This window comes from Dasypus novemcinctus, chromosome 25 (assembly GCF_030445035.2).
Source record: "Dasypus novemcinctus isolate mDasNov1 chromosome 25, mDasNov1.1.hap2, whole genome shotgun sequence".
NCBI classification, from domain to species: domain Eukaryota; kingdom Metazoa; phylum Chordata; class Mammalia; order Cingulata; family Dasypodidae; genus Dasypus; species Dasypus novemcinctus.
The window spans coordinates 61,855,858-61,867,918 of record NC_080697.1 but is presented as its reverse complement, the minus strand read 5'-3'; the positions used below and the strand labels follow the sequence as shown (position 1 = coordinate 61,867,918).

Sequence of the window (12,061 nt, the reverse complement as noted above, 5' to 3'; positions counted from 1 at the left end):
AAAGCAGCTTAAGTGAAGGGGAGGTTATTGCTTGGGAAGGGAACAAGGTTGATGGCAACGTTCTTTATTTTAGTTTCGATCATGAATACACGGATGAATATAAAGGTAACAATTCCTCAAGCTGTATGAGCTGAAATGTGTGCTAGTGTTACTGTATGGAGATTATGTCAAAAAAGAAAAAAAAAACAAGCCCTGTGCGGCAGTTTGATATTATTTATGAATCCTCAAAAGAGATACTTGATTGTTTATAAACTGGTCTGTTCCCCTGGGCGTGAGACACTTTGATGGTATTAGACTCAGCTGAGATGTCTTTGATTAAATTAGGTTAAGATTAGGGCTTTGATTCGACCATTAGGGAGTGCAGGGTTAAGTTCCCACCCCCTTGGTGGGTTCACACAGAGGTAGAGAGAAGTAGATACACAGAGGATCCTGAAGCCCAGGATCCTGCAGTCTGAGAGTTTACAGCGGAGCTTGTAAAGAGACCAGAGCCGCTGAGCCCAGAAAGTACCAAGCCCCAGAGGGAGAGACAGCCCTCTGCTAGCCCGCGGCTGAGACAGGGAGGAGCTGGACCCACGGAGCCCTACGAGGAAGGAGGAAGGCTGAACCCTTGCAGATGTTGCCTGGCATCTTGCATCAACATGTGGCAACAGACTTTGGGTGAGAAAGTGCCTCTTATGGTACCTTAAGTTGGACTCTTTGGGGCCTGGTATTTAGTTTTTACCCTAAATAAATACCCTTTATAAAAATCAACAGATTCTGGGTACTTTGCATCAGCACTCCTTTGGGCTAATACAACATGGGGACAGCATAATACTTACTAATGATTTGTCTAGATTCGACCTGTTGATGTGACTTAAAATATTCTATGCATTTATCAATTCCAGAGGAATGGGACTCCTCTTTCCCAATAAAGCTGAAAGTCAAGGAATTTACTGTCTCTATTCTCTCCTTTTTCATATCTTTTTTTTTTTTTAAGATTTTTATTTATTTCTTTCCCCCCAGTTGTCCGATCTCTCTGTCCATTCGCTGTGTGTTCTTCTCTGTCGGCTTGTATTTTTGTCAGTGGCACAGGGAATCTGTTTTTCTTTTTGTTGCGTCATCTTGTTGTGTCAGCTCTCTGTGTGTATGGCACCATTCCTGGGTAGGCCGCACTTTCTTTCGCGCTGAGCGGCTCTCCTTACGGGGCGCACTCCTTGCACGTGGGGCTCCCGTACACAGGGGACACCCCTGCGTGGCAGGGCACTCCTTGCGCGCATCAGCACTGAGCGTGGGCCAGCTCCACACCGGTCAAGGTGGCCCGGGGTTTGAACTGCAGACCTCCCATGTAGTAGGTGGACGCCCTAACCACTGGGCAAGTCTGCTTCCCATCCTTTTTCATATCTTGACAGTCTTCTTATATAGTGCGCATCAGCTGGTCCTACTAAGCTCTGGATGCCTTTCATTACTAACTTTTTACGTATTTCTGAATTCTGTTACTGCTTATGAAGTCCTTTGTAGGGTGCTTAGAGAAATTCTCTTCCTAGGTAAATAGAACTTAACATTTGCTTTGACACATTTGCTGAGTTTCTTATTCTTCTTGTTTTGATTATGTTACCGAGAAAGTGCTCACTGCCTGATGTACACAGAACTCAATGCCATGACATAGGGATTTTGAGAAAAGATAGAGTTTTAACGCAAGGTCGACTGGCATGGAGACAGGAGCCCTCACACCCCCTCCACCTTCCTCTTTCCTCCCTGCTCAAATCTGTCTCACAGAATCGAAATAATTTAGGGTTTTAATGGGATTAAACAAAGGGAGGTGGAGATAGTAACATACTTTAAACTGGGAGATAACTGTCTGGTTCTGTTTTGGTTATAGTTAACAGGGAGTGTTCAAGCTCAGGCCTGAGGAGCTCTTGAAAACAGAAAAAAGCCAGCTGGGGTAAGCATTTGGTTATTGGTCACAAAAGAGTTGTAAATTGCTCAGTTAACATAAGATAACAAGTAAAGGAACAGAAGCTAAACAAACTAGCTGTAAGTGTGGGGCAAGGAAGGCATCTGGTTACTGCAGTGTTACAAACCCCTCAGTTAACATAAATTACAATAAAAAGTAAATCCATAGTAGAGTCAGCAGTTACAGTATCATCACAAACTGGTTTTTCATGCCCATGATTTCAACTGTATTTCACTTTTTAAAGTACTTTCTATAACTGCAATGAAGTCATATTTTAAAAATTTCACATTTCAAAGTTTTTCTTAAGTGTGTAATATACAGTTTTTCTAACTCCTTCATTCAAGATTTTCAAAGGGATGAATTTAAAGGCTCTACATGTTTAAAAATTCTTAAACTTACTTGAAACTTTTTGGGAAAATATATACTTATTCTTTTTTTTTTTTTAAAGATTTATTTATTTATTTCTTCCTTCCCCTTCCCCCACCTACCCCAGTTGTCTGTTCTCTGTGTTTATTTGCTGCGTCTTTGTCCGCTTCTGTTGTCGTCAGTGGCACGGAAATCTGTGTTTCTTTTTCCTTGTGTCATCTTGTGTCAGCTCTCCGTGTGGGTGGCGCCATTCCTGGGCAGGCTGCACTTTCTTTCGCGCTGGGCGGCTCTCCTTACGGGGCACACTCCTTGTGCATGGGGCTCCCCTACTCGGGGGGACACCCCTGCGTGGCATGGACTCCTTGTGCACATCAGCACTGCGTGTGGGCCAGCTCCACGCGGGTCAAGGAGGCCCGGGGTTTGAACCGCGGACCTCCCATGTGGTAGACGGACGCCCTACCCACGGGGCCAAGCCCGCCGCCCATCCTTATTCTATGACTGTTCCAACCACTAAGTCTTGTAATTGAAGTCCACCATGATATGGCTTCAATACACCTTTCTAGCTGTCCCTCCCAAAATATTTAACAACTGTTCTTGTCCTCAATTACCGGGTTCTAGTGTTGCAATAAAATATACATAAAGCGAAAAGTATGCTATTGTAAAGTAATGAAGTAGAAGGATGTTAGAGAGCAAAAATATATCCATTTTTGTATACACTGCTACAGAGTACTACAAAGCAAAAAACACACAATAAACTGTATATGCATATTATTGGGGAAAATGAACATCTCACTTGTCTGAATCCTTTGACTTAAACAGATCCTTCTGCCTAGAATAGGACTCCTACTCATTTGTCAGCCAAAGTACTTTTCAAGGCCAGCTCAGATTTTACTTCTCCAGGAAACTGATTCTCCAATTGGAATTCATCTTTTATAATCTAACTCTTGCATAGCTCACTATTAACTTCATCATTTCTATCACCAAAACCACACATAAAGAGTATATCCAGAGAAGCAGACATGGCTCAACTGATAAGAGCATCTGCCTACTATATGGAGGGTCCAGGGTTCGATCCCCAGGGCCTCCTGGCCCATGTGGCGAGGTGGATCATGCGCAGAGCTGCTGCGCGCAAGGAGTGCCATGCCATGCAGGGGCGCCCCCGTGTGGGGATGCCCCCCGCACAAGGAGTGCGCCCTGCAAGGAGAGTCGCCCCATGTGAAAAAAGTGCAGCCCACCCAGGAGTGGTGCCGCACACACGGAGAGCTGACGTGGCAACATGATGCAATGAAAAAGAAATGCAGTTTCCCGGTGCCACCTAGGGTGCAAATAGACACAAAAGAACACACAGCAAGTGTACACAGAGAGCAGACAATGGGGGGGGGGGAATAAGTAAAATAAATCTTTAAAATAAAAGAGTATATGGAGAACACTGGGTCTATAGTTTATTATATAGTGAGTTTGGGTCACTATTTAATACTCTGATAGATAGGGTCTACGTTTTATTCATCTTTAGTATATTCGACAGCACCAAGCAGGTTTTGTATTGTTGTAGACGTTGAGAGAGGTTCAATTATTGCGTATGGAAAGGCCAGGACTCAGTAATAATTTTGGGAAGGAAAAAAGAATTTATTTACAATCGATCGAGCTCGGGAGCGTCTCATCCAAAACCTGAGCCCCGAATAAGATTTTTGAGTTCTTTTAATACAGAGGAAGAGTTAAATGGTCCTTTGTTTTAGTGCTCAATAAGTTTGAATTAACATATATCCCCCACATTCTAGGTAAGCTTTTAGCATGAACTTCATACATTTCATGTAAGCTTTTAACATATTGGTTTGCATCCTCTCTGAATATTTAAAGTTTATAGAGTTTACATTGCTTAATTGTTTTTCTGGGACTGGAGTTGTTGCCATGGTTACCAAGGGCAGGGCTGCAGCTCTCACTGTTGGACACACACAGCTCAGGTTGTCTACGAAGAGACGAACAGCCCCCCCACCCCATGGCCTATATAAATATAAGACAGGCATTTAATAACATTAGTTGAATTGTATAGCTAAAAAATGGATTTTTGTTAGTGCTTCTATTCTCTTATAACTATTACACAGTCTGCTCAGCAACAGTTACTTCCTATTTAATCTACACAGCTTGAATCAAATACCATTTAAAATAAATAAACCTTGCCTAGGGCTCTGAACCCCTTTGTGTTTCTAAGGAGATTTTTTTTGTTTCTGGAGTAATTATGTTTATTTTAGCAGACTGATCTGTTTACACTTCTTGGCTTTGTCAGGCCTGTCTCTGAAGCACAGAGAAACTATTCCTGGCTGTTCTGTTTCCTGAGGACACCTTGCAATTTTCTTTTAAGGTTACAGAAGTCTTTTGCTTCTGTGAATCTGTTATGTGCCATCTCAAAATTTACTTTAAGTTATAAAACCACTGTTTTCTCAAAAGTCTGATAATGGCTTACAAGATAAAATTAATGGCCTAGGACAAACAATAAAATGAAAATATATCTTCCCTTTAGAAAATAACTTATTGTTGAGCTATGTGAAAGAATCTCACTTTACTAATGACTAGAAAATTTTGGAGCAAGAAAACAACCAATTATAGCATGCATGCTAAAATGTACAAACATTTCACCTCAAAAGTCAACATACAGTGACATGTTGAATCAAAGAAGCATGTCCATTGTGTCAGAAATAGAACACAGATGTCTACCACCACTCCTATTCCAAACTATTCTGGAGGAATGAGCCAATGCAGTAACACCACGGAAAGAAGTGAGGTTAAAAAGAAATTATTTGCAGTGTTATACACCTGAAGAAAAAAAGGGAAATAACTGGAAAAACTATTAAAAAATTTAATAAGAGAATTTAACAAGGGTTGAGGAAAGAATACAAAAAAATAGTCTTATCATTATCTATGGAGCGAAATATTCCAATTACAGTAACAATTAAAAAGAAAATATTTAGCTATAGATTTAACATGAAACATTCAAGATCTATATAAAGAAAAAGTTTTACAAGGCTACAAAAGGATGTAAAAGAAGGTTTAAAAAAGGAAGAAAACATTCTTTGTTCTTGGAAAAACTCAATGATATACTGAAAAAAAAGTCAATTCTCTCCTTTAAATTTAGTAAATTCAACCTGATCCCAATAAAAATATAAATACGATTTTAAAGAGAACTAGACAAACTGATAAAAAATTTCATATAAAAAAATAAATGTTTGAGACCAGTCTAGAAAATTGTGAGGTGAAGAATAATGAGCAGGAACTAGTAATACAAGATATTAAAATACAATGTAAAGCCACATAAGGTAAAAAAGTTTAGTACTGGAGTATTAATAGATGAGGTGGAACTGAAGAGAGTGGAGAAGGAAGTGCTTTTTAATAACATATGACAAGAAGTTAGACATCGCACATATAATAAGAGAATAATCATTTTTCATTTTCCAGTGAGAAAAAATTGCAACTCTGATGATAACACTGCAATGGTAAGTACTGGAATATTCTACTGCCAATAGCGTAAGCCAATAAATCTCTATGTGGAGCATTTTTGGCAATAAAAGCAAATTTAAAATGCACATATCCTTTGAACCATCAATTTTACCACTAGAAATTTATCCTACAGATATGCTCACAAAGGAGAATATCTGTGCAATATGATTTCTAATTGTAAAAAGACTGGAAACAATTAAATGTTCATTAAATAGGCTTGATTAGATAAATTATGGTATATCCAAACAACACAATACTAGGCACAGCTGGTTTTTTCTTCTAGTAATATTATGAGGATATTTATTGAGATATCTTGATACTAATCTCACAATAGTAACAAAAACCATGCCCTAACTTACAAAACAAACATGAATAACATCATACAGGGATCCCATACATTACCCCACCACCACCATCTTGCACTGTTGTGAAACATTTGTTAGAATGATGACTGTTACGCTTTTCTGTTTTGGTATATGTAAAAGACTTAATTTTCAGAGTAACAATTTAGGACTCAGGAATGCCCAAGAGTAAAACAATGATTTTTTTAAATTGCAGAGCACTACTGAAAGGGTACATAAACTGGTATCATGTCACACATAGCTTTTCAGAGTTCAAGGAAACCATCAAAGTAAAAAACCTATCATGGGAAGCGGACTTGGCCCAGTGGTTAGGGTGTCCATCTACCACATGGGAGGCCCGTAGTTCAAACCCCGGGCCTCCTTGACCTGTGTGGAGCTGGCCCATGTGCAGTGCTAATGCGCAAGGAGTGCCTTGCCACGCAGGGGTGTCCCCACGTAGGGGAGCCCCATGCGCAAGGAGTGCGCCCTGTAAGGAGAGCCACCCAGCACGAAAGAAAGTGCAGCCTGCCCAGGAATGGCGCCACACACATGGAGAGCTGACACAACAAGATGATGCAACAAAAAGAAACACAGATTCTCGTGCTGCTGACAACAATAGAAGTGGACAAAGAAGAACACGCAGCGAATAGACACAGAGAACAGACAACTGGGGTGGGGGGGAAGGGGAGAGAAATAAATAAATTAATTAATTTAAAAATAAACCTATCATGTTGAGGCTGTGATAATGACATGACCTTTCAAAATCCTGAAATGATATTACATCATAAAGACACATGAGGGCACTCTAATCAACCAGCAAAGAGAAATAGAGAAAAGATGGTGAAATCAGTTTGACATATTAACAATGGCACTGCAATAGGTAAATTAAGTACTGGTAAAATTGTGAATGTTTTCAATTTATAGCCAAGAGATTTTCTATTTATAATCCAAATTCTAGGAAGCCAAAAGGATTCTGTAATCATATAAACTGGAGAGAAAAGAATCCACCACTCTAGTCACACCCCTTTCTAAAATTTGTTAAACTGACCTTGAGTCAGGATTTGCCCCTTTCAGGCAAAGGTTTCTACATAAGCTACAATTTCACTTGGTGTTTTATTTGTCCTCCACTGAGAGTAGTTCATGAATTCATTTCTTTGCTCCATCTGTTTTCCCAAGAGAAATGGTGAGTTAAAAGTCTAAGCCTTTTCCATCAGCCAGTAGGAACGACGGCATTTTACACAAAGTAGCATAAAACACTGAAGATTGCATCTCATGGCCTTTTTAAATTTTCAAATTTGTAAATAAAACTACAACATATAAGTCCATGACATTCAGTAACAAACATTTAAGGAACTTTCTTTCAGATGTTTAAGAAGAGAGAAACAATAACTGCAGAGAGCCATGGATTCTGAGGCAATGAGTTTGACTCATTCACTAAGGATTACCATTAGACTCAAAGTCACATTCAAATGTGTGCCTCAGCAAAATTACAAATAATTACATGTCTCAGATCTTTGGGGTCAGCTGTAATAGTTAAAATGGAAAGTGTTTAAAAATTTGGATGCCAAGGGTCCACTGTGGTTGCATAACAAATCATGACTGAATAAATTAGAGGATTCTCTCCATTGGTGAAGCTATCTATAGGAAGTAGGTACACATGCTGTGTTCTTGAACTGCTTCTTATTATTTTATTCACTTTAATGTTCATCTACTTGAATGACTAGATTCTTGGCTATGATTTTTCAGACTCAATTTCTGTTAGTGCTGACTTACTATCAATAAAGGATAATCGCTCTAGTTGTTCAACTTTAAATTATGGCCAACTTTTCTATTCTAGTCATGCTAAAACCTGTTAATACTAAACTTCAATGCCTAATTCCCCCAAATTACCAAAGTTTCATATGAGTTTGAAGTAAAGAGGTCTATAATTCCATCTGAATTATTTTATAGTTAAAACAAAATCATTTTGATATTCACTAAAATGGACTCTTTACATTGATTACATTATACAGTGTAAACATAAGCTCATTATACATGCTAATTTAATCATTACTCAAATATGAAACAAATAAATACTGACCTTTTGTTAAGGACTCTGGTGAATTACAGATTTTATCATTAGCTGAATTGGCTATAAAAGTGTTCCAAATTAGGCTCAATCCATATTAATAGTAGAACATCTCTAAAATAGGCTAATTTAGAGGATATAGTTATAATTTTTTTCTTTCTAAAATGATTCTGATTAATTGAAAGTGCCAATGAATTCTCTACAGTTAAATAAAGCTACTTGAATACTGCGTATTACAAACACAGGCAGTAATTAAAATTCTTTGAGTTGGAATCTCTCTAAAAAGGAGATAGCCAAGGATTACATTAGGACATCCATTGGCTTTGTATGAGTGTGTGAAAAGCCACCCAGTACAGTGATATGAAAAATTAGAATTAAAAAAAATAGTCTTGAATAAAATTTCTTTAAGAAACAACTAGCACTGTGCCAGGCACTGTGAATGATGCTAGAGTCCTCATCTTCCTAGAGCAATAGACTTTGGAGTCAGGGAGACATGGGTGCAGATCTTGGTTCTATCACTTATATCTGTATAATTTTGAGCCATTTATTTCACTTCCCTGAGGCTTATATTTTTAATCTATAAAATGGCAATACTATTACCTAGATCAAAGGATTAAATGGAATGCTATATAGCAAGTTCCTAGCATAGTACCTGGCAAACAGTAATTGCTTTAAAACAGCAGCAATTATTTTTACTCCAATGCTTATTGTATACTGTAATCTTTTACCGTCACCCTTAATCTTTTCTCAGCAGAATCCACAGACCTCAATAATCCTTCAGAAATTATTTATAACTCAACTACTATTCAGTGGGTTCATACTATTTATCAGTATGATATTTGTATTCTGGGAGTACAAAAAATCTACATGAGGGAGGACAGACATAAAACCAATAATTACAAGTGCTACAAACAGGAAGTGTGCCATGGAAGCACATAACAGGGGTAAAGAAAACCTTGAAGAAGTGCTAGTTAAACAGAGACCTGAAATATATGAAGAAATTAGCCAGGTGAAAAAAAATGTTGCAGGCAATGGAACAACTTTAAGGTCCCAGAAGCAAAAGACAGCAAGCAGGGTTAGTTCAAGGAACTCAAAGTTGTGCAATATAATTGCAACAGAGAGAGAGCAAGACAGAAGAGGGCCAAGCAGGAGCCTGGAGAGTTAGGCTAGGCCATACACTGCAGTCAACTAAATTGAGTTAAAAATTATCCTAAAGGCAAAAGAAGCTACTGAGAAGTTTTATGGAACTCTGCATTTTAAAACAACTTCTGGGTTGCAGAGTAGATAATGGATTTGAAAGGGTTAAAACTGAATGCAGAGAGATCAGTTTTAAGAGTGTCTTGCTGAAATCCAGGTGTCTAGTGAGAAGAACCTGTACAAACGCAGTAATAGTGGGACTGAAGAGAAACAGAACTGTTCAAGAAACATTCATTTAGGAAGTAGAAACAATCTTTCCAGGAAGTTGTTCCTGGCCTCTCTAGTTAACCATCCTTGTCCTCTTGATTCCCAAAACCTTGAGTATGCCTCTATTTTTACCATTAACGCACTGATTTATATTTTGGCTTATTTTCTATCTTCTTTTTTAGATTGCATGCTTTTTTAGGGCAAGGGCTATGTCTTTTAATTCTGCATTCTAAACATTTAGCACACTCAAAGCAGAATGATATTCTCAAGGTTTACCGACCTGCCTCCTTCCCCCTCACATGAACAGCTTTAAGGGGAGAGGGTTTGGAATTAAATCCTTTAATACTTTCTAACCTCTATTCTGCAAAGAACTGATACTTTACAGAGTGTCTCCCTGTAGCATGGTGATTAGCAAATGGGTGGGAGGGGGACACAGGTACTCTGGAAAAGCATATTCAAGTAATTACATAAATGGAAAAATAAAACAATCATTTTGTATAAAAATTACAGAAAGTAAACCTTGGCATTAACTTGGCTGCTTTAACAGGGATTTTAAATGGCTAAGAAACAGCATTTCATAGCTGTTTTCCTACTCTTCTTCTAAATACACTAATTCAGTAGGACTGGAATAAACAAACCAGTTAGACCTGTATGTACATAAGAGTAAAATGGCTCAAAATAAAGGTCTGAGCAGCATTTCTGTAAGTCAGTTGTTGGAGTTTTCTGATGCCAGGACTTCTTTTGGTATACTGGAGTGCTTCATTTGACTTTTGCTCAAAGCAGTCCCTACAGTCCTAAACTGGAACACCTTACCACTCCTCTTTGCCCATCTAAATCTTATGCAAGGTTTAAGACTCAAATCCTCCAAGTACATGCTGATCTCGTCCTTCTGTGAAGTCCAAGGGCAGGTGGAACGTCTCTAACAGGAAATTTGGTAAGTGATCACGTTCTGCCTAATATTTTCTTAACGAGGGCAGGCAGAAGAGCTGAACAAGTACCACGCCGAGTGGTGAGAGATGAGTAACAACAGCGTGCTTAATTAACACTCAAGTGGAAGCTGAGAAGTCAAGCCCAATCCTAGTTCACAGGTGAATAAATGCGTGACAGAGCCACCCTCTTATCTGACCAAAGAGCCCCGCCAGCGTGAATAAGCCCTCCAGGCAGTTCTTGAGGGGTGTAACGGGAAAGAGGGGTAACGGGAGTAGGGGGAAGAGGAATTCAATCCTCCTCAACAATAATAAGCAGCTTTCCTTAATCCATCCCACTTTCTAGTTTTCTATCGGCCACTTCTTCCCAAGGTGGAAACGACGAAGTCCAAGAGAACCTGGTATCAGCTTTGCCACCTGACCTAGGAGCGGAGACTCACCAGTTTCATATCGGACTTCGGGTTGTTCAATACCAGCCACTCGACTCCTCAAACCCAGCAAGCATCTTCCGGGTCAATCACCGACACAGACCTGCGAAGAGCATCTCGGGACATGCAGTCTTTCTTCCCCACGCCCTCTCCCAGGGAGTCATGGGAAATGTAGTCCTCTCTAAGTGCATCATGGGAACTGTGGTCCCCTTTCCTTTTCCTCCCTTCCCTTTCTAAACTCCTCCTTCCGTGAGCTCAGTTCATCCCCGCTGCCTCTTCATCCTCTCGCTCTCCTTCTCTCTTTCCACCCCAGCATGATATCACGTCCCCGGCATGGGCTTGGGGCCCATGGTATTGTGGGATGTGTAGTCTCTACGGCTCTGGGCCCCTGTTCCCTCCGCCCTGTGGGAAGGCGCATGACCGCGGGCCTTGCCGGGAGTTGTAGTTCTCTGGGGTCCATAGTGCCAATCCCGCGCTTCTACTCCAGGGAGGCAGAAACTACAACTCCCAGGACCGCCCGGCTGCAGCAGGTGGGAGCGGGGCTGTTGATATCAATATGGCGGTTGTCAGCCAGACAAAGACAGTCAGTCTGATGTGATTGAGACAAGGGAGGTTTTCAGGGGTGGACTGGGAGATAGGGGCCTCCCCTCCCCCTTCTCTTCTTCCTGCGCCGGCCTCCACCCCTCCCCAGACCCCTCCCGACGGGCGCCCCACGCGGAAGACACCCCTCCCCCTCCCGCCTTCCCCTCCTCCCTTCCTCAGCCCTTCGCCCTGGGACGTTGGGGAGGGGGCTGTGCCGGGCGAAGAGAACTCAGCAAGGATTCTGAGGTGAGTCGAGTGGTTTTGAAGCCGGACTACCTCAAGTCTTTTCCCTAACTTCTTTCTCTTCACTTTTTTTTTTTTTTTTGGTCGTTTTTTTTGGAGGGGTTTTGGGGAGAAAGTGAATGGGCTGGGAAGGGTCTCTTAAGCGGCCCGATCGGGAGGAGGGAGGAAGCGGGGGGCTTCCGAGTGGTGACCCGGACGCAGGGTATGGGGTGGGGCACTTGATGGGGGCAGTAGTTGAAAGGCGTCGGCTGCTCCTCAACTCTTCTCCCGGCTGCCTG

The 12,061-nt window shown here is 40.7% G+C and overlaps 2 protein-coding genes across 10 annotated transcripts in view; one reads left to right on the top strand and one right to left on the bottom strand.

Moving 5' to 3' along the window:
- The window catches only part of INTS9 (integrator complex subunit 9), a 118,582-nt gene extending 107,505 nt beyond the window's left edge, over window positions 1–11,077 (bottom strand). Inside the window, exon 1 of the mRNA XM_004476091.4 lies at window positions 10,971–11,077. Coding sequence (XP_004476148.1) covers window positions 10,971–10,979 — 9 coding nt within the window. The 5' untranslated portion in view covers window positions 10,980–11,077. The remainder of the gene's footprint in view (window positions 1–10,970) is intronic.
- A 91-nt stretch (window positions 11,078–11,168) lies between these two features.
- Window positions 11,169–12,061, top strand: part of HMBOX1 (homeobox containing 1) — a 287,753-nt gene continuing 286,860 nt past the window's right edge. For all 9 annotated transcript variants that reach the window (XM_058288066.2, XM_058288059.2, XM_058288069.2 and 6 more), the window contains exon 1: window positions 11,169–11,786. The gene's annotated coding sequence lies outside the window, so the exon portion shown is untranslated. The remainder of the gene's footprint in view (window positions 11,787–12,061) is intronic.